We start from the raw sequence: 24,250 nt of genomic DNA on the forward strand, positions 1-24,250 counted from the left end.
ATCGATGCGATTACGGTGGTTGTGATTTCGATTGTTGCGATTTAAATTGTTTCGATATCGATTGTTGCGCCTGCGATTGTTGCAATTCAAATTGTTGCGATTTCGATTGTTGCGATTGCGATTAATGCGATTTCGATTGTTGCGATTTCGATTGTTGCAATTTCGATTGTTACGATTCCCCCAGTGTCCTTTGTATCCCGGCTAAACGGAAATTTTCCCTGGATCGACTAAAATCACTAATATGCATGTTTGCCTCTGAATGTCTTCTGTGTTTACAAGTGTACCCTGTTTAATCCCAAGACTAGCTGAAGATTTGTTTGGTTGGTTGTTTCGAAGGTCTATTGTGATTGACACAACGTCGCCTATACCATTGTATCCCCCATGAAAGGGGGAATTTGTCCATGATTTTCTATATTCCAATATAATCCCGGTTGGCTTGAAAACATTCGGTGGAGTGAATAAAATTAGTATATTCTTATTAGTATTTTCTAACTAGTTTTAGCTAATTCTCAAAACGAGGCGAATAAGAATTTGCTAACCCTAGTTAGAATATACTTGGATCATTTGGCGAATTTTAGTATATTCTAACAGGTTAGAATAAACTAGGCCTAGAAAATACTAAGATGACACAACATTTCAATTCTGAACATATCAACCGCCTTGGCGCCCTTTGTTTCCATACACTACACAGGAATACATCAGTCTAGCTTGATCTTTCTGCAAGTGAAGATTACCCTCCATGTACTCAGAAGAATAGCTGGATGATCATGTAAATGAGGTAGGAAAGAACGTTGATCGGGCATTGCTGGTAAAAATCGTTAAAAATAGTTATATAGTCTCGGATAAATCAACAATACAATCTTGTCCTTATTAACAAAAAAGTTCTGCGTATTAGGGGCATCGACTGTTTCAGCTAATATCAACTAAGGCTTGAAAACGGCTTGAGAGCCGTCATGACAGTTTTTTTTAATTAATTGTGATACTACTTCAAATCTATAAGTGATATAAGTTATATCAATACCACAAACACTGTTAAGATGAAGAATATTGTAAACAAACTATATTGTAAACAAGTTTTTGAGTTATGACTAGCATTCCAAACTCTGTTGCATTATTATATTTATTTTCTTAATTTTTGAGTTTTAAAACGGTAAAAGATGCAGCATACAGATAAAAAATATTAAGTGTATATTAAAATATTAAATTTTTTATACGAAAACTTTATTTTGATTGATCAACTTTTACCAATTCACCTCACTGATGCAAAGTAAAATCACCCTTCTGGTGAAATTAAAAACCGTTTAATAACCGAGCAAGAAGATAAAACGATCAGTTAGTCTGAGAATTAATTGAGGTATCGTCCGACGTGCCCGGGCGACACGTTTTGGGATCTTCAATATCGGGAACAATTAATAATACAAATTTGAAAACCTCCCGGCGCCATGTGCCCGCCCTACCTGTCCGGAGCAATTCCGTTATATTGAAAAATGGAAGTTAAAAAGGAAAGCGCCGCGGGCGTTGAGGACATCAAACTTGAATTGTCATTTGTCAAAAGGGCGGCTTTTGGACGGGGGGGGGTTAATAATAATGGGGGCCACAGCTGTTGTAACTTGTTCTTTAAATCCACTTTACCCCCCCCCCCCCCACTTGAGTATTAAACATCTTAGACACTGCGTTTCGCCGACTAGGGACTTTTAAAACACACCATCCTCGTCTTTACATGGCAGTTCGCGATGTCCCGCGTTTTGATAAATGACCGGACGAGTATTTAGACTTTACAACGGATCCCCCTGTGTGGACGTCTACTTCAGTCTCCATTACTTTGCAAAATCTCGAGGTGTTTGGAAATAGCGTTACCCGCGACTGTGAAGAATCGCTTTTGGATTTGACACTTTGAAATATTTTACAGCGCTTGTCCCCTTGGTTTTACATTTATCTTGAAACGTGCGAATTGGACTTTTAAATTTGTTGATTTTCGGCTGTGTCACTTTCAGTAAATAATGTTGTTGATCAAGTCAGCTTCAGCTATTCTTATAAAAAGAATAACTGCAAACCTCATAATACGTGGATGTAAGATGATCTTTAAAAAATCATCCAAGTAAACTTAAAAAAAATGTTTTCTTTGATGATTACTATTACATTCACCTATACAATGCGCCACTTTACACCATTAGCATATGTCCATCATTATTATCTCGTTTCTAGAAAAAAAAATCATACAACATTCCAAGAACGACATCAATTTCATAGAACATTCAACCACGCAAACGGTACAATGTTCAAACTACTCGAATAACTATTAGAAATTATTCCACTTAAACTTTAGTAACCTCCAATAATAGCTCCAAGAATAAGAAAACCCCTAACAACCATTCTAAAAACGCGTGAGACTTACTTACTGCTAATCAATTAACAGCATGAAGAAATCGATTAATAATTGTTATAAATGAATAACGATTTGGAAAAGTCAAATAGAGTATTTTAGATTTATTGAATTTCAATAATCTCCCTTAGAACCTCAATCCACAAAGAACGCACCCTGCTGAGACTGTGGCATCCTTCTTTCACATTGACACTGACACGGTCTTATCATGGACGGTGCCACACGCCGGTCGCGCCTTTCTATTGAAAATCGTAAGTGTCGATTTTCATATCAATAGCGTCTGAGTTTAATATGTGAGCAAATCCGGGTTTATTTCACACGTCAAGTCGTTTCAAAAGATCACTTTTCTCCCTTGCAGGATTTTAATCGACTTTACAGTGGGGTGTTTGGAAATTTAAAGATTGCAAAGTAGTATTTAGTTAATTTGATTATGATAGTTTGAATTGTTGTGAAGTGGAAATGTTGAGTGTTGTTTTAAGCACCAAAGGAACATTACGTAGATAAAACAATACACATATTCCTATATAGGGAAAATTTAACTTGTATTAACTCCTGGTTCGGTTAGTTAGTAGCGTGGAGCACCGAAAAACTAAGGCAGCAATGTATTGGGGTTGTGCAACACTTAAAATGCATAATTACACTTAATTTCATTATTTGCTCAAAACATTCAATGCACATTCCTAAAGTCTGTTTGGGCGGAAATTCAAGGTTAAAAGAAGCCACAAAACATCTTGAAAAAAATAAAAATTGAACCAAGATAATAATAATATTATATTTATATACGACGAAAAAATCATGATCTATTTACCCACAGTTACAATGAACGAAACATATTTGAGAACAAACTAACATGGAAGTAAATATGTTAAACCACAACAAACCGGTCATAACTGAAAGTAATCAAAAAGTGCAACTCGTAGCGATGTCCAGTGGGTAGCATTTTAACACTTGAGGGTAATAAAAACTTTATGCTCCCGGCCGCATACGAATGGCTCATCCCGACCCATCACCTGTCGCATTGCTCTGAAATATTTTTGGAAATCCACCTCTTGCTCATAAAGGTACCTCGAGTTTTTTTACAAAAGCGAACATTATTGTGTAGGATCCGGAGATGAATTGTAGTAAATCAGAGTTTATTGAGCTCGGCCCGACGTTTCAAATTTGAGCTGAGACGGTTCTAATATAATTTCAAAATGCTAAACAGTCAGACGCTTCGAATCGCTCGGTTTACGACTTTTGAATTTCGACCGAATGTTACACAATCAGCTGATTCTGAGGGGTTCTGGGAAATGAGAAAATTCTGACAAACCTGGATGACTTGGAGGATGTTAGGAAATTGAGAAGAAAGAGTGGGGTGAAAGAAGGAAAAGGGTAGTACAGTGCAAGGGAAAAGATAGTACGGTAATTAAAATAGCAAAATTAGAAATTAGAGTAAAAACGTGATTTAGATTACGTGACACTACGTACGTGAGATTACGTTTACGTGTATGTTGAAACAATGATTATTAGACCTCTAAGTTTGATGAATGTGCATCGTTTACTAGACAAGGAAACAAATCAAATGACAACTAGCACGAGACTAAATAAATAAAATAGATTGACAGCGACAGTCAATACTATTGGCTCATTCGTGTGGCAGAAATCATTCCCTACCTTGACCAGGAATCAATCACACTTTGCCCCACTTAGGTGTTATTCGAAGAAGTTGTACAGATAAATCATAACACCGACCGTTCCCCTCAGTTTGCCCTTCCGTCCAAAATATTTCACTTTAAATGCATGAGTTTCTCGCCAAACGCGTCTTGATTGACCAGACGTTTTGAAGTCAGTAATTTAGATTTAGATTGACAATTTAAAATTGACTTATGTCGCGAAATGACGTCCATCCGATGGGCGAAAGTCAGTTAGGGGCTGTAAATAAAATTCTTACGCCTCGATGGAAAAAGTTGATGGAATGTCCAGTCGGTTATCGGTAGTTATCAAGTGATATTGTCGGCACCGAGGCGACAAACTGATCCGTGTTTTCGATTGTGAAGAAGTGAATCTTGTCGACGGTGTGCTTAGGTGAATAAATTGTATTTTGTATCAGAAATAAAATGATTGAGTACGTTTATTACCTGCCGACTAGTTCTTCGTAAATTTACTAGCAGTCAGTTACAAGACTGTTTCAATTATTTTAAGTGTTTAAATATATATTTTACTACAGATTCCTCCAATTTCTAATCAATTGCAGTAAGAATATACAGAATAGAATATTAGTTGTTCATAGAAGTTAATAGTTCAGCATATAACCCACTAACTGTATTAAAAACCACAAACCACTAACTACCACTGGTATTTGTATAAGTAAAAAAAAAACATAAAAGAAAAAAAATTCCTTTGAAAACAAAATAATCATCACGATCGATCGAAACGGCCATCTCTCTCATTGTATACATGTATACATTATGAATATTATAATCATTTTCTCCTGCTAAATATGTAATTCAATAAGTCAAAATCTACTCTATTCAAATTTGTCTACAAATGTAATTTCTATGTTTCCTACCTTTCCAAGTGTTTGACGATGTCTTCGTAGGCAGCTCGACAGTTCTCCCAAATTCCCGATCTGCGCAAAAACAAACAGTTTTATGCACAGATTGGCATTTTGTAATTTTGAAGCTCTCCTAAATACAAGGACTGAAAGAGAGATGGCCGTTTTATTTTCAAAAAGAAGCCATTCTGAGAATTTGTATGAATTAAATTAACAGTTGATATACAAATTAAAATTTTAAAAACATATTGGCCACAACACAATTTACTAACAAACACAAAACATAATTAAAACTACGACTGCATTTGGTAAGGTTACTTACCAACCGAAACCAGTTATAGAGAAAACTAAATACCTCTAGGTAATGATACAGTAACATCAGAATACAATTCAAACTCAAGAGGATTTTCAAAAAAAAATGAAAACAAAAGGTAAAATTCACTAAAGAAAGCCAACAAAACACATCGAGACATGAAGACACATCAAAAACTACCCTTAAAACATCCCTAAACACCCTTCAAAGTTACTCTTCCGCTGATCATTTCAGGACGGAATTAATAACTTTTTTACTTCTTTCCTCTTTTTCGTCTTTCGTTTAGTTGATAATCAGACGCTGTCTCGTTTTCAATCAGCAACCTTCTTTGATCGGTTCAAGAATAATTTGTCGAGAAGTTTTTCAAAGGCGATTCTGATTAAAGAGTAATTCTCGGGACAAACAGGCTGATTAAAGGTCACCTCCTGAAAAAAACGACTGCTACTGATGCTATTTACATTTAGTTTTCTATGAGCCAGGTCTTACTAAAGGTAAGCAAATTAATCTTCAAGAAATGAGAAAAAACTAAATGTAATTGTTTACACATGATAATCTTCAGGATGCTTCAGCATTAAATTTTTTTTATATTCAGATAAAGTTATTTTTTTTTATTTTCTTCAGTATATTTTGAGACAAATTGCATCAAATTCCAGCTTAAGACTTACAAAACTGTTTTTTGTCTATTTGATTTCTAAGGTCATCATATTTTTGGACATTAAGAATTTATTCATCACAATTTCACCTATTATTTTCATCAACAAGCAAAACCGATTACCAAACATTACGAATCATGCTAAGATCCTATGTTGTCTGTTCCCCATATTGGAAGCCTTGGTAAAATAAACACCCGCTATTACACAGCCATATCTTATACACGCATCAAATCATGCCATGGACGCTGGCCTAGTAAGGTGGTGTACGGCCGTAGTTAGCTAAGTGGCAGTAGTTAGCTAACTATGGCTAACATTAGCTGTTGCCGGTAACCTAGGTGTGAGCGATGGTCGGCGGCTGGTCGACGGAAGGAGCAATTCAACTGTAGATAGACCAAGTCAATTGTAGCTTGTTGGTAGCAATGGTTTATTGTTGCTAAACGTTTCTAGTTGTCTGAGAGGTCAGGGTAGAAGAAATGTAGTGGATTTAGACAGATATTGTAGAACATGATTGAGAAGTCTTGTATCACTTTTTTTAAAGATTACTATACCCTTAGCAATATGGGGGTATCCTTGGACAAATGCATTTTACCTGGCATTTAGAGGCACTCCCATATAAGAGTACACGCTTTATATTTTGTGTAAAACTGACCAAAACCTATTGAAATAGCATTTACCCCCAATCACGTATTTACATTATCTCGATTCGTTAAGTTGTAATAAAACGGAGTTCTCATCAAATTCTCATCAAATATTCATTTTTTACCTACCTTACCTAACTATATTTACAATGCTGAAATAGATCATGTTCGATGATCATCAAAGAACTAACTGAACGAGAAATTTCTTCGTTTTGAATTAATGTTTAATTTATCACAGAGGTGTTGCCTCTCTGAATTACATCAAGAACTTAGTTCTTCGAATGATTTGCATTTTAATTACAATAATCCTTTGATCTGAGTTGAGCGCAGGACGCCCTCTGATTGCGAATTGATGGATTATTCAATCATATTCGCTCCAAGGCTGTCATTAAAGTAATTTTGGATCAATACTTTAGGAAAGAACCTTGAGAAATGAGTTCACTAATATTTGAATGTTTTCTTTTACGCTTGGTTTTTATTGGTCTAAAATCTGCACTTGTGAAACTGAGAAAAACTTTGAAATTTATACTCAAGGAACACTTTTAAGGAAGATTCTACGGCGGAGTCATTAAACAAATGCAAAAGAGACAGTCAGGCTTATTTGTCAAGATAGGGGTGTAAGGAAAGGAAGACCTTCAACAGTAGAGACGTCCAAATGGTAATGGAGGCCTCGTAAGACGACCAATTGGATTGTCTAACGAGATTAGACAAAAGTTCTGGTGAAGCCATACGTAGGGTTAAGACAACAGACTTTCAGGTCGACTTGCTGAATCGACTGTTTCTACGGATCACGTTACGTCTTCCACGTGTCCATCACTAATTATTCACTAGGAAATGGGATGTAAATGGATCTTCTTATCAATAAAATGGAAAATGGTAATTATATAGATGTAATTTGCACCATCTAAACCACTTTGGAGGCGAATTAAATTTTAAAATGTATTTCCAATATATTTCTAAAATACCTAAACTAGGTGGTATCTTAAAGTATTTTAAAGATCAACTCATTTTGAAACCGTAGTTGGTATGTTGTGTTATGGTCGTCGAATGAATTATTCTTTTTGTGAACTTGCTTATTCCCTTTTGGAAAAGGATTTTACTTTCCTCTTTTTTCTTTTGTTGATTAAAATCAACATAAGAGAAATAAACCAAGGGACCAAATTTCACAATATTGTCCCTTTATCGAAATTCTTACCAGTCAATCCTCACTGGTTAAGTAGTACTAATCTCTCTATACTTTGCTCTAAATAACAAGATACAGAACATTTTAGACTCGTAACTTGAACATTTGCCACCAAGAATGCCTTACCTGGCTATCGCGTCCATGGCGGGTAAAGGTTGGTTCTTGATGATGGACCCGTCAGGTCGCGGCAGACCCGGGTGGTGACCAAGGGCTGGGTTGAGGATGGCCGTGTGGGGATGCTGACCCAGACCCATGAACTGCATGTGGTTCAGATGGGTCGGAGGGTGGTTGTACCCGTTGGCGAGCAGGGGTGACTTCTCCATCCTCGGTCCGTCTGGAAAAAAATTAATTGTCAGCCAGTGAAACAAGTTTGCAGAATATTTGAATCTTTGTTTCTACCTATTCAATTACCAGATTTAAATTTCAAGCCATGAAATTCCTCAAGAATATTCCCGCACCCCGCAGTTCACTTGAATACCAAGGTGGCCAGATCCATCACTGGTGACAAGTGCTGTGGGGTCCTTCACTCACACACGCACACTCACAATCGCGCTAACGAAGGGTCGCGTAATGCTGTGATAGCAGACAACGTGCGTATGCAAGGACACGTTCTGATTGATGAGGTTCTGCTAATCCCCCGCCGAAAACAGCAACCGCGCGCGGCGTCTTGCAAGGATCTTGCTTCGGTCCCTGCATGTTTCCTTAGCTGAATTTGTTACGGATTTGTTTGGATTTGGAATCCACTTTTGTTTCTGATTAAATTGAAGAATAATCAATCAACAAGAAGCATTGAGTGTTTAGGTCATTGATTTGGTGAACTCAGATGTAGTTTAATATTCTCGAAGATACTGTACTCGATAACTGAACTTGAAGTTTTGTAAAAATCATGATACATTTTCAATTTATTTTTACCTATACATATTGATATATATATTGGGAAACCGATAAAAAAAACTCGTTTCTTTCAACTATTGTTGTAAAAACGAATTCTTCACGTCAAGTCAGTTTAGAAGAACCCAACTGTAGGCGACTTAAAAAGCTTGCCAGACAATAATGACCATGTCACATTTAACCCTTAACAGCCACTATTCCCATTTATTTACTCGTTCACTGACAACTTTTTCATCCAGACCAATTAAAACCTCACACCTGGAGTGTTTAACGCAAAGATGACGTGCCATAAATGCCAGCGGACTCGAGCAGACATTAGTGACTCACGCACCCCGGGTTATTTTACTTGCACGGATCCAGACAAAACTAATTAAACAAATAAATTGGCAAGACATGCGCGGGCTATGGACATGTCTAGCCTAAAGTAGCTTGGCGTGGCTGTCAGCAAATCACGAAATGCTAAATAGCCAGTGATGTTGGACGGGTTCATCGTGCCTTATTTTGACTGGTGAAGGGGGCATCGTAGTCGTGGAGGGCGATATACTTGTACAACGTCGGAAAAGCATAATATCATAATATTTTTGGAAATTGAAACCAATCAACAAAATTACTATCAAATGATGAAGAATAGAAATGTTTAAAGTCATTAATTATCTTACATCTGTTCCCTTTTGGGAATCCAAATCTTTTGTATGACAAAATATTTTTTCAAAGAAAAGGAAGTGGTTTCAAAAATCAGAGATTTAGTGCTAAAAAGGAAAGAAAAAGATTTGTGAAAGAACTTTGTGTTAATGAATTTATTTTTCTATTTAAACAATATTTTTCTATTCAGTCTATTCATACAGTTGGTTATGATTTCAAGAATTCTTTTTCTAAAAGAACATCACATTTGGATCAAGGTTGTCAAGTTATCTGTGTCCCTTTGTCATTCTACTCCAATTTAAGCTATCTAAAGATCAATTAGTATCAAGCAAGCTGAAAATTGAGAAAAGAAATTTCTTTTTGATTTACATCAAATCTTACTCACACATTCAAAAGCAATACCATGTTCCCATAAGAGTCAATTTGTTGTATTATAAATACTTCACATAATCAATTGTTGTTGGAAAAGTCTACAGACACTTTGAGCAGCATTTAAACACACACTAAATCACAATGAAGTATTAACAATGATGCAAGATTTGTATCTAATGTTTACCATCTTTTACAACCCTTGTGAAGAAATAACAGTTCTCAAGGTCCTAACACCCATTGTAGAAGTCATAATACACAATGACAAGACAATAACCCATAATGACGTATTGGTGATATCATCTTTGTTTTGCAATCAATGCTTCGTCCATGCCTCTGGTTACAAGACGTTTTGATTGTTCGTTTGAATTATACTTTGTTCTCAATCTTGTTTTATTGTATGTCATTAGGCGATTGATTAATTGAAATGCATGATTGGTTTTGATTAGTTTGCCAAGACTATCAGACTCTACGGCTTTGTATGTTGAAGTATGTTTGGTAGATGGGCCTTTTTGTTTAAAATAATTCAAGAATCTTTGTGAAAATTAATCTGATTAATGACTTAATTTAGCTGTCTTTGTTGTAAGGAAACTATTTCAATGGTTACCAAATTTAACACAGATTACAGTAGGTCTTGAAACTTACCTAAATGCTAAAATAGGAAATTAAAGAATTGGGAAGAGGTGGGCAAAGATAAATAAATGAGTATCCATAATACTTTCAAGAAACTGACACATCAAATAACAGCTATCAATTAATATTGAAGTTGAAGCTTTCATTAATCTTAAGATTAAGAGACATTAATTTTGACAGCTCCAACTGGACTCCCTAGACTACACTACAGGAATTTCTATGAAAATTTTAGTTGGAAAAGTCAAAAGTGGTTTAGGTAAAGTTTGGCAACGGTAAGTCTAGCGCTCCTTTTAGAATGGGCTGTTGCACACAAAAGGGCTAAATGTTTCATGGGAAAAATATATTCAAACTACTTTCCATTCGAAACTGGGTTGGTAAACCCAATGGATTTGAGTTTGGAAAAGTATTTCAAGGTACTTTCAAAAACTCTTCAAAGTCCGTTACACATAAAAAGCAGACTCAAAAGCTGCACACATTCAAGCATTTATAACCATTTGTACTGTATTTGGAAAGATATTTCATTTTTTTTTACTTCATTTTTATTTTAAAAATCTCGCTAAGACCAATCATTAACCGTCTGTACGACGGATCTGTAAAGTCTCCGCGGGGTTTCTTGTTATGTGCCTCCTGCAGACAACCTTGATATACCTGACTGTTGTAAGTCACTGTCTGATGATTATTTTACTGTTATCGATGTACTTGTTTAGTTTTAATTGTGAGGGTGTTTTATTGTTATTATTGTTATGTTTGTTTTGTTTTGTGAGTGAATCCTTTTGGGAGAGTAGAGAAGACACTTCTATTCAGTGATGAGACAATTTAAAATTAGTCGTTATTAAGTGAATCGACTCTCAAAAGATTTAATCTATGCCTACACTGATTGAATTTTTGTTCTCAGCCATACGTTTATTTATATTTATTTTAGCAAAAGGTTTAGTAAAATTACTAGATTATTTATATACTTTTTTCATCCACAATGTGTTTCCTGACACTTAAAAATGCAGACTTCTGTCTTAATTTACTATGGTTTATCAATTTTTTTAAATTGAATTAGTATTAGGCATTGGTTAACGAGAACCAAATTTGGATTTCACTCAGAAACAATACATCACGATATTCATCATTTAATTTTTTAGTAAAGTCAAATATTTATTTACAATGTTGTACGTTTATTACGTTGTGTGTTTGAACATTTCGTGACGTAAATCGACTATACACCAGCTCACACTGTCCAAACCACAAACTGGAATATCGAATATGAACACATGCTAGCAACTTCCTTCTATTTTGTTGTCAGGGTAATATCCCATTAATGAAGACAACGTGTGGTTCAGGCGGAATGGACTGCTCGAATTATGAACAATTAAAACCGTCCCGAGCTCTTATTTGGTCTGACAGTACAACTGTTACAGCTAGGACGATAAATTGAAGTGAAAATATTGTAAGTCTGTCTGAGAGGGGGGAGGGGGAGGTTAAACGGCTGTGGCATTGCTGTGAACACTGTAATTTGGAAGAGGTTCTCACCTAGCGGTGCGCGGCGGTGTTTAGCGAGTTTGTAGACTAGACTGGAGGTCGGTTTTTTGTCCGTGGGCAACACTGGAGAATTGTTGGAAGTTGATATCTACAATTGCTTTTACCTCAATAGAAGTATCTGCGGTTTATTTTTTCTAGGTGAATAGTGAGTAGTATATTTTTATTTAGGGCGTTTTATTTAGGGAGAAACTCAAGCTCTAAAGGGTTGTCTTTATTCTTCATCATATCACACGCCGTAAAGTCGCTGTAAAGTCGCGTTTTAGTACGCTGACTACTAAGCTAGCAGCATATCCAATTGTTTCAACCAAAAATATTTGTGGAAATCGAGATTTGTGGCACAAGGCTGCGGTTTATTTTCAAAGATTTCTAGCAAATTCGTTGTTTCTTTCGTAAAAGTTTAGTTATGCGTAAAATTGTCTAGTCTACATATACAATCTACTATTAGCTGAGAAAAATCTGATGGCAGGGTTCGCATTTTGTTTCAGTTTTTTTTTTTAAGAGGGTTAATTGTGTGTTACAACTTTCTCTAAGCACAAGTTAATTGTACACTAGCTGCACATGTGCTTTCGTCTCATAACTATTGAGACCTCCGTACCAAATTATACACAGGTAATTATAGCAATGGTCTACGAATTCGTTAATTTTCTTTCAAATTCAGAGGGGTGAAAATAAATTAATTCTGTAGAATCTATAGTAATTTTATTCATACAGGACTATGGACAAGTATAATGAACAAAGTATAACTTTTGAAAAATAACAATTCACAGTTATTCTATGATGTTCTTTGTTAAGAAATCTAGTAACCAACCATTTAACACCAATTTCGAAATTATAAATAATCCATCTCAATGGAAGACGGTTGCAAAAGTTTTAAGAACCAATCCAACACACTGAGAATGTTTACGTATAACATTTCTACACTACCAAACGTTTTCAGACGCTCAAACATCGTGCTGATTGTGTACATTTATTGCACCGCTCTCACATAAAATAACAAATATTCATCTCTTAATTGTCACTATAACACTCGTATTAATAAATTACGCCTTATAATTGGTCGTAAGTTGAGTCAATCGCGCGGGTGAAATAGCACACGTGAACGCAATACCTGTAAATTTGCCGGGCTTTTAATCGCCCGTGTCGGCCGTCCTAAGTATGTTCCTTATTACAATCGCGAACCTAATTTGTCTAAATTATTATCATCGCGGTTCATTATCTTTTTTACCATTGATTGCTTCATTTTCTCTCCACGTTTATTGTTTGATGCGCTTCAAATTCGTGAATTGCTGCGAGTAATAGACTGATTATAGGGAATGGAACTCGTTTTGGACAAGTTGCTTGAATTGTGTGTTACGTTGAATGTAGGTGAATGTAGGTGTAAGTTGTTAATAATAAGGGGACAGCTACAACCATATGACATACATGCTTAGATTTTCCAAATGAAATAAGCAAAGGCTTGAGTATCAACATCTTCTCAAGACTTACTATTTAGAAACTAACTTTGAGTGCAACTAGATTTAAATACCATCAAAACCCGTACGTGTAGTCAGTCAAAAATCTCATGGGTCGCTCGTATGACGCTTTAATCAAGTATATTTATTTGTCGAGGGAACAATAGTGTCGAAACGCGTAGACCAATAGAGTTGTAATGGTTTTAACCATTAACAGCTACAGAGATATTTAAGACAATGTTTTGACCACAACTTAAGTTTGGAAATTTCCTTAACTTTTTGATCCCATTACCCTACTGCAGTTAAAAACTTATAATTGTTTCAGAAACCATTTTAAGCACGTAGAAGTTGTTTTTAGCCACGTATCTGATGGAGCCATAGCGCGAGGACTAGCCGCAGTAGACGGGCAGTTATGCATTGCATCGGCATTGACATTATAAGACATTGGGGCACGTACCAGAAGCTAATAGTCTAATAGCCTAATGGTCTTGGCCAGAGATGAGTATTTATGGGCTCAACTGACCTTGGCAGTCCCCCAAGCGACCTTTAACCTACACTCGTCTGTCTGTCGTGTGTTAGGACACCTCCGTCTGACAGAGAAATTAGGGGTTTAGGGATTTGTGAAAAGATTTTGCAAACAAGACCTAAATAAATAGTAGATACACATGAAGATATGTAACTATATGGCTTTGGATACTAGTGTGACGTAAGCTAGACGAACCTCATTAGAATTATTCGATAAGATTGATTACGAAGTTTAAAAGTTTGAAATAATCAATCAGTCACATTTTTGTTAGGATGCACCAGGAAGATACAATTCGATATTTGTATATAATCGGGGTTACACTTTGAAGTATCTATGCTTCTTAAAAGTAAAAAAAATTCAAAAAAAAACTATTAATGAGAGAAAATGTTGTTGAAATTTTAATGGAGGGTAGTTAGGCTAAATGTTTTGTTGTCTGACTAAGTCTTGTTAATAATTTGCGTAATAGTTAATGTACGTCAAACAATCACTACAAGGCAATTGCGATTTACGTCTACTTACACTAGCTTTTATAGTTTAAAAAGTTTATGGGAAAATTTATAACGATTTCGTCACTAAGTAATAGCAAAAACCTGTACAAATATTTGCCAAGTTTCTTGACAAAGGCTAACAATTTCACCAAGATTATCCGTAATGAGAAGTTTCTCACTCCTAACCATCAGTTCTAAAAAGTGTGTAATTATTTTGAAACGATGATATTACTCACAATCCTAATTAACAAGCGCAATTAATCCCACTGTGAAGTGGGTTGGAGTTTTCAAATAATTACAATTTACTGTCTACAATCGCGATTTGTTCTCCATGATTAATTGGATTGTAAAAGAAACAAGAGAACAAAAGACTTTCTATGTTTACTGCTGTATTGTTCAGCGCTATAATGAAGACGCGTTGCTAAAACTACTGATTTACAGCGCGGTTGCTACCGGGTCGCTATCAGCAACAATGGATATCACCTTCACTTAATTAACTATCGACCAATAAGTCTTCTACAGTTTTTTACAAAACCTTCACAAATGACTTTACAGATCACACGGATGAAGGGGTGCGGTGTCGAACGGTCAATCGGACTGGTTGTGACATTTGAAAATCAAAATCGGTTTTATTTTTCAGCCCGACGACCTCACAGGGACCGGGGACACTCGATCTCGGGACTCGGATTTCGCTGCGACGAAGCGGAAGAGATGTCAGCACGATAAGTAACCACACCCAAATGTTGTGGACAATTGGATGGGGATGACTTTATAATCAGTCGACCACCTGAGCGGCGAAACCAGTCCGATTGTGGACATCGTCTGGCGCGAAAATCGTATCGAGGAATATGTTTTGGAAACCGGTTCACCTCGAGAGTTACATGGATTTAGTACATCCTTAATGTTCCTAAACTCATTCTTTCGGATTTTCGGTTTCCTTAAGGTTAAAAAATGAACACCAAAAGAATTGAGTTTTTTCTATTATCTGCCTAGATTATTTTTTTCGTAAAACACACAGGCAACTATAACTACAGAAGTGACTCAGTGCACTTTAAAATATTAAATAATTTATACAGTACACACGTATTCAAACAAACATTAATTACTACATGTGTTGCTAATGCATTAATAAAATGAAAAACCATAGTTAATAAGTCCACAATTCCAACAGGCTTAATAGTTATCATACCTTTACACTTTTAAATCTCCAAAAGCTTGGCTTAGTAATTCACGAGATTCCCCTATTTTTCCTCGCTAAGTGAATGTTTTAACTTTTTACTATGATCACGACAACAAAAAGCTTAAAGTAGAAGAGCGATGCGTCTACACCTAAAAACAATCTGCCCCTCCCAACCCACAAAAACTCCTAGAACCATACTTCAACTATACATTGTTTCTCGTACCAGTGTTTCGAACCGGAACAGTTGCAAGAGAGTTGACCGAGTGTCAAACAAACAACTTGGCGTCCCCGTCGCACCAATGATGGACTAATGAAAAGCAAACTATGGCATAAACTGATCAAGCTGCATGGTACGTCAACATTTGTGTTATTGCTAATGATCGGTTCGATATGTCTGGTCGCCAGAGAACTCTGTAGGGCCTGGGGGATCGCCCTTGGCCATACATGGCTAGTATAGTGGTAATGTTTGACATTACAGTATTACCATTCGAATGAAGTTTAGATGTGCATTGTTCCTGGTTCTCGTCCCGTATTCCCTCCTCAAATGTTTCTTTTGCTGTATTTTATCCGATAAAGAAAATGTAAACTATTAAGGAGTCTGTTAACATGAACTTCAATGTTTACGACCATCAAAACTGTTCACTAATCCTTTACCCAAAAGTAATGAAAGAAAGAAAGAAAATAAATAAGAAAAAGATAAAGGGAAGAAAGAAAGAACAGGAACAAATGTTACAATTTTATCGTTACTTTTTTAGATTTGTAGATATTCAGAACTGTCTTTCTTATGCACTGTCTAGTTTAGTTTGTTACATTCAAAATAATTATCTGAGCAAAAATCGATTCGAAAATCATTCGATTCCCTAATCAACAGAACTCAAGAATATAAACCATCCAAATTACCTCTTGCTCCCAAGATCACCGTTCACACCCAAGGGATCTACCGTTTTCCCCTTCCATCAAAATTACTTCAGTCCTAGAAAAACTCACCATTATCACCTGTTTAGTCATTGGAGGCTGTCGGGATTCACCCGTGAATTTGCGAACCGAAACCCTCCGCTCTACCACTAGACCAGATAGCTTTCTCACAAGACTAATGAGTCAAATTAAACAAACGCCACCACAGTCTTTTGCCCAACAAACATGATTCAGTTGCAATTGAGGTAATGTATTGGCGCAAAGCAAACTTGTTCTCCAGTCATATATACACGTCAGCATAACGCAGCATGAGTACATGTGCGTGTTGGTGAATGGACCTCTGCACGCCAGTATTTCCCCGCATCCCCGGCCTCGGGTATTAGGTTACTCGACGACTGTTTTTGTCGAGTTTCTGGGATTGGCCGTCCCGCTTCGTTAGACCGATTTTTCCGCCAACTGTTATCTTTTGAATATCGACTTTATCTGTCGAGTATCTTCTGTCTTGTCCTCTCGGACTGTAGATGTTGATCTTGTGGTCGAGTCACACATAACGCTGTTGATGTTGGTGTAGTTATACTTATACAGGTATTTAGGAACAGTGTGTATTTTAAAACTATTATTTTTATGGGAACTTTCTCTGCGTTGGTTAACTATGGTGGTGTAACCAGAAAAATTATTTGGATGGTTTTGGTGTTGTTATAGGTTACACCTTATGCCATAAGATACAATCCTTAAAAGGGAGAGTATCAGTGAAAATATGGTTGACTTTGATTTAAAAATAATATAAATAGTTGAGTGGTCGTAGTGCTTATCGTCAGAGACACTGGTTCGTTACTGAGAACTTTGTACCATTCGGAAGATTGCACCTGAGCTGCTCTCCCTATTTCGTTTCATAAAATGAACCGTTGTAGAAAAAATCAAATTGTAATCAAACCACCTTGGGCTTTCATCAATATTGGACTCGTATTCCATTCAAATTTAGGTTAACATACTCTCAAGTCATTCCATATTGAAAAGAAAAATACGGGCTGCAACAGACATATTACTAATTTTTTGATACGGTAACGTCAGTGAGCTTCAAATCAATAGAACATAGGAAAGGAATCAACTGTTTGCTTCATTTCAAGACATTTAGAGCCGGAAATCAAAGTGATTTCACTTTCCAGACTCGTTTCCCGCCAGAACGGGTCTATGTAAACCACCAGGAAAGGTGTCGACATTCAAATCAGCTGATCATGTTAACAAGAACAATTCACATCTCTACTTCCCACGGTGGCTACTTTCTACCAATCAGGCGCAGTTTCGATCGTTTCCTACCGCAATTATCGAAGCAAATACCGGCTAACAAACAGGAAAGGCGTATGTTAATGGGTTCGTTCCCATCTTGGAGAGGAATTGCCAATTATATGTGGACGAGATGCGGGTATGGATACTGGAGTTGGATGACAACGAGATGAACGTGACGAGTAGGAACAACAATTGCATAGTAGGGCAATACTTGCGGGGAAGTCTGATAAGATTTGTATAAAGTATAGTACTTTGAATGCTCTGATTGTAGTGCATTGGATACAATAAATCGACAACCATCACCCAAATGCTTCTCAATTTGATGGCGGGACTTTGTTTCATAAAATACTTTCATCATTGTAAAAATATTACTATACCGAAATGCTTTGTTAGTCTGGGGATAAATAGTGTTGCTGAAAATTAATAGTTTGTAAGAAATAGTTTCACCTTCGTATGATCATAACTTATAAAACTGATTTAATTTTAATTTAAGAAAAATTGCAATATTGTAATTAATGAAGATATTTTGGAATTACCTCCTATAGCATAGAATAGAAGTGCTCTTTTCTGTGCTGAGGATTTTTTCCTATAGTAAGCTAACTTTTTCCCTCCGACACAGTAAACGAAAGTAAAACTATTGTTACAGCTTGTACTGTATACTAAGAGGAACCTCAATCAGGAGTGGATCGCCGTATCAAATTATTGCACAAGTTCACAATGAGTAAATGTGAATTCGCAAAAAACATTCTCTTCTGATAATTATTGGTAATCCCTACACACTGAACAAACATTTTCGGATCCATTGTACCCTCTACGATATACAGTTTTGTCACATTGAGGACGAGAACAGTTAGGATTTGCAATGTGGCTCGTTGCAGCGGGGAGGAGGAAACGGGGCAGCAGAATCAGGACTATTAGAGTTAACTACGAACTTCCTCCCCCTGTACATTCTGCTGGGACCCTACCTGTTGTACGACTGACTGCGACAAACTGCCGGTTGATAGATAGGTCAATCGTCACTCATAGTGATTGTAGCTTATTGCCACGCTGAAAAAGTATACGTTTCGTAATACTTCTGGTTTACTAGTTGTGTAAAAATGTTTATAGGTTGGTAGGAGAGCTCGCCCCGTGGTCGAAAACGCGACCAAAAGTATGTGAAATTCTCTATTTGTCATCCCACTCTGTACATAAAACATGTGATTGGAATTTCTTCCATTTGTTTTGATTTTCCCTTAAAATGTTGTTGATAATTCGTCACCCTCATGGCAACCCATAGGGCCCATGTTATTTTTTTTTAGTTTAAAATTCATTTTTTGAGCTTATTTTTGAGACTATTTTAATTTATTTCATTTGATATCAACCGTGTGTAATTCGGTCCAGTAGTATAGTCAGGCTAGCTGTCATAAGTTTTGCAAAAGTGTTTATAAGATAGATCATATGGGACGGCGATACAACAGGGTGTATGGAGTGCATTTTTAGGTGAAAATGAGCAATAAACGAGTGTTGGATGACTAAGCATACAGTTCTTCTGCTGACTAAGATCAGCTGTTTCATCAGCCTGGACAATTTATCAGCACAATGATATAGAAGCATCAAAAAGCTCTCAAGTTTACCATCAAACCAACCATTATTATGCGTACCCTATATCAACTCAACTACCCAGAAAACTTATAGAAACGTAACATATTTGATCGTGTTTGATCATTTCATAACCATTTTGAATCTAAAATTCCCTTTGTCAGAGAAGAATGGGACTTGTCAGTTCAAGAGGTGGAATGGAAGGGCTCGGTCGATATAACACACGTCCTATTGACCTACTGAGCTTGATACACTCGTCCCTTACTGAATCGTACATCAACAGTTGCAATAGGTACTTGCGTATTTATAACTGTCAGCCACCGTGCATGTTCACAGCTACTCTCTTAATTAATTAACTCCAGATAGACACCCATTAATTATAATCTGTACCGTGTGTGGAAATAGGCACAATTAGACTAAATTGAAGTGAAAGAAACAATACTTCGGCTTGAGAATTCCGCTGGGAACGACGATGAGGAATAAAAACAGAGACACCTACGGCATTCCGGACGCGTCCGTGACTTAATTGGAGATTAATTAATTTGTTTCATTTCAAAGCTGTTCACAAATTGGACTGGTTTGGAGGTTTGTTTATGTGTGTGACTTTGCTGATTTGCTGTTCACACTGAGATTTACACACACAAACATCACTTCTTGCCTTCGTGCTTACCAAAGAGGTTAATATAGAGGTATAATTGAATTTTATACATTTTTCATTTATATTTTTGTTTATTTTAGTTAAAGTGTTATAAAACAAGTATAACCGAAATAGATGGCGTACATTTTTGATTGTGCTTTGAGAAGCTAGTTAGTGCTAATAATTTAGCTCTTTCAGCTACAAATTAAACATATTACTGCCATTATCTTCCTATGTAAATCAATTAAGCCACTAGTTAAAATAAAACCAACATTCTTTCACCATGTCTTGTATTTTTTTTCAGCACTCCCTGAGGATTTTAAGTCTGGTCTCGCGGCAAAGATAGCAAACACACCAAGTAAGCAAACATTCTCAACAAACATTGGTACCCAACACGCTAATCTCTGGTTTGATTGTGCTTTTATTTAGTTCGTACACCAATAAATCACGGGGGTAATTTATGCTGGAAAACAACATGTGAATTATAACACTCGTTGTGTTTGGCGAATGAACTAAAAACCGGTTTACTTTACAAGCCTTTGGGTGTTTGCAGTTTCGTAAAATAGCTCATAGATAAGGAGAGTATGGGAATAGTACTAATGTGTGCATTATGAGCGAATGTATGCACATTTGTGTGTAATCTACAGGTATATAAGGAGACTAAGCTTATTTTAATGTGACCAATAACAACCATAATTTGAATGAATTTAAAATGTTCATAGTACACCTCTATACACAGGAGATGGACAGTTTGGCTTTTAATTTCTCCTTTCTTCGTCAAGCTTCCTTTAATATCGAGTTATCAGGGTTTTCCTATTTTGCCAAATCATTAGACTTTAGATAACGATTGACACATATCGATCTAAACAAACGTGGTTGTTTTCTGGCCACCAAAAAAGTTAAAGGTTCAATGGACAAAGTTTTACTATGAATACAAGTATTGTAACTACTTATCTATTAAATAGTAAATACCATTAAATATTATGTAGGTAGTGTTTAAGTATCCACATTTAAAAAACGTTACCCATGTCAACAATCATGTCCAATGTCATATCACCTACGACAAAATTACTACTTTATTTCGTTACATGCACCGTTTATTTATTATAAATTGTTACTTCTACTTCCAGCTGGATTTCTAATAATCATAATCGTAAGCGAAACTCACCCCCAACGCACAAAACTACCCCGTCCGCATTAGACCGCTATTAATTCGGACTAAGGTCTGATTTAGATAGACCACGTTTGTTTGTTTGGTGTCGGTTTTTATAAGCCCCGCCGCGTCTCTGGGACAGTTGGTTTAATATTTAGTTCTCTCTGCCCCTGCTTACTCTGTCTCTGCTCAATATTAGTTTTGTATTACATTTCCTTGAGTGAATCACGATTAAAATAAAAATGTATAAAATGTTTTGATTCGACTATATTGTACAGATTCTTTAAACGATGTAATTTACAACTTAATATTTAATTACAGATTTTCACTAAATTCACATTGTTATTGTATTTACTTTTAGTGTATGATTCTTGAGTAGTTGTATCAATTTTCCGCCTGCTTTACAGATTTACTACATATTATTCCCTTTACGATGTCTCGATTTGATTTACAAACTGTGACTTTTTTTCCCTACACATCCATCCATTTAAAATTCATTGATTCCTTCCTCTGAGCCTAAAGTTTTTGAAAATAACCTACATACTTCATATTAAGTATCCTTAGAGCATCCTTGAAGCTAGAAAACTATTTTATTCCTACGGTTACAACATTATATTATACACATTTACACATAATAATACCACAACATTCAAATTATACACACAAGAGATAAAGCCGTAACAAACGAAAACCTTTCATACATTCATCCCCCGTCCTTTTAAGGCGGAATATTAAATTACCCGAAATTACCAACAGTGATGGACACGCTAGCGAATAAAAGGGAACAATAGCATGTTTACACCACATAAAAGACATGAAACCGACACACAGACGAACGGACGGACTGGCAAAGTCAGCGGGTGGTGCATTAAGGAAGCGTCCAAGCGACGGATTCCATTTTCACCCTTTTAAGCGACGCATGACTAAGGGATATTTAAAACAAAAGGGGTCGCCGCTCGCATAATAAGAGAAACGTAGTGTTGTTTAGGGGTGTTTCTTTGGGGTGTTTTTCGATAATTATGCTTGATTAGGACGAAGCCTTTGTGTGAGTCGCGTTATCGAATCTTGCTTTGATATTCGCGTTCATCAGAACATTAATGACAATGTAATGAGAGATGGAACGTAGCCACTTTGGTGTAAGTGTCTGAAAATGTACAGAAGTGCCGAGATAGAGATGGTGGTTCCGTTGTCTTTGATGAACTAATGTGTGTATAGACGTGTACTTCAGTCGTCGTTGGAACAGAAGCAATATGCGAATCACCGATGTAGGCCTACATACATCGATGATGTGAATTGTACAGAACAGGACATTCAAGAAAATAAATAATAATTTTGCAAGCGAGGATTCAATAAATATAATATATTATCAAAGAGCTTTACAGTTTCCTTAGAATAAACGTAAAAAATTCCAATGAAATAGAAAATAAATATAATGAAAATGATTAGATTGATTAATTACAGGAATAGAACATTTATCCTACTGGTACTTAATAGAAAAATAGTGAACAACTTTTCGTGAACCTACTAATAATAGTAGGCTACGAATAATATAATAAACACAGAGGAGTAGCTATTGTCGAAGCCTTCATGGGAATACGTCTGATTAGGGTCCTCAGAAACCTAAAACACAATTTGCTTAAATCGTTTTCCAGCATATACTCGCATTACTTCTAAAATATGGTGTTCAAAGAATTTATTGAAGTTATTGTTTGTTTTTCCAAGTGACTCCATATATAAAAGTCAAACTAAAGTTATCTAAAAATAACTGGGGTTACATATTACCATTTAACGTATTCATTAATTAACTACATTGTAGTGTTGATTGTAGTGTACTCTTTTCGTTACTATTAACTTCTCTTTCAAATTACCTTGAACTATTTGACCACACTAGTATTAAACATTTTGAACAGTAATTTCAATACACTGTTTTCTGTTATGTCTGGTAATTAATCAATTCTATGTTAGTAAGACTTGGAGTTCTAGCCCATCATCAAAAATCCATATTTTCTATGTATTTCAACCACCCCAAATCTATTCCGACCCCTCGGCTTAAGATGCATTTCAGCGCGATGTCCCAAACATAAAGCTAGATTACCACCTCTAAGATGTTTGCTGTATACATTTACACGGCCTTCAATATCACACCAATCATAAACAGGTGGATTGGTCATAAACAGATGATTGAGTTTGCCCAAGTCTATAACCGTGCGAGGTGACGTCTTAGGTTATGTTTTGTGATTAACGAGGGGGAGATGTTCGTCTCTAGAGATTGTAGTTGTCTCCTAGTGTGTGTATAAAGCGAAAGTGATGTAAATGGACAAAAATAATCAATGGATAGGTAGAGTGTATAAAATAATACAAAAAATACGAGGATAAAAGACAACCGAGGAAAATTTAGAACATACAAAAATGCTGAGGAATTAAAACTAATTTACCGTTATAGTTCATCAATAAAAAATTGTTAAAAATACCTAATAAATTTATAGACTTTGTTTTAAAACTTGTATACTTGCCAACACGTAAACAATGTTACAGTAATTCCAGTTCAAATTTACACGAGTATCATAAACAAAGAGACGTTTATGTTAAACTGTGTTTACCTGATGAAGGAAACAATTAATTAATTGTTAGAGAAATTATTTACACACCGTCTTATTAAGCAATATTGTCATTTACTGCTTAATTGGGTGCGTAAACATTGAAATAAATGGGGGTTTTGCTAATTAATACGTTAATTACAAAGATAGAGTGTCGTTGTTTTAAATATATCTATGAAATAATAACCAAAATAATCCATGAAAAGTGTGCGTTTGGTTGTAAGAGATGTTATAATGCATAAAATATTGTATTGGATGGAGGGGACTATAAAATAGTTGTTTTCGTTACTTGTCCCTAAAGTAGGCTGTTTTGGGAGGATATCGTGTTTAACGGACGAGACTTTGCCAAGTCCGGAAATTCGACCAAGTCACAAAAAAGCATTTTAGGACGAGTTACGAACAATATTTTCATTACATTGTCATATATTATAGCAGAAAATACAAAATAAAATACAGTAACACTGAATGAATTAGGTTATGTAACAAAACAAAAAAAGTTTGTTTATATATTGTTGAAGCATTTTAAAGGACCAGAACATTAGATTTGTTTTTCAGATAAGCTTTGACATGACCATATGATTCAAGTCCGTAAAATTTTACGGACTAGTCCGCAAAAAGCTATCTTTAGGGACTCAAAGATACCGTAAAACAGCTGTTTTAAGACAGTGTA

General features: G+C 35.9%; 1 protein-coding gene across 9 annotated transcripts in view; it reads right to left on the bottom strand.

Moving 5' to 3' along the window:
• LOC128986953 (dachshund homolog 2-like) overlaps positions 1 to 24,250 on the bottom strand; it is a 191,363-nt gene that overhangs the window by 94,500 nt on the left and 72,613 nt on the right. For all 9 annotated transcript variants that reach the window (XM_054407583.1, XM_054407584.1, XM_054407581.1 and 6 more), the window contains 2 exons: positions 7,830 to 8,037; positions 4,932 to 4,991 (listed from right to left, as the gene is read on the bottom strand). In XM_054407583.1, coding sequence (XP_054263558.1) covers positions 4,932 to 4,991; positions 7,830 to 8,037 — 268 coding nt within the window. The remainder of the gene's footprint in view (positions 1 to 4,931; positions 4,992 to 7,829; positions 8,038 to 24,250) is intronic.

Source organism: Macrosteles quadrilineatus, unplaced genomic scaffold (assembly GCF_028750875.1).
Source record: "Macrosteles quadrilineatus isolate MER2022 unplaced genomic scaffold, UCM_ALF_1.0 Scaffold_2__2_contigs__length_208266976, whole genome shotgun sequence".
Classification (NCBI taxonomy): Eukaryota; Metazoa; Arthropoda; class Insecta; order Hemiptera; family Cicadellidae; genus Macrosteles; species Macrosteles quadrilineatus.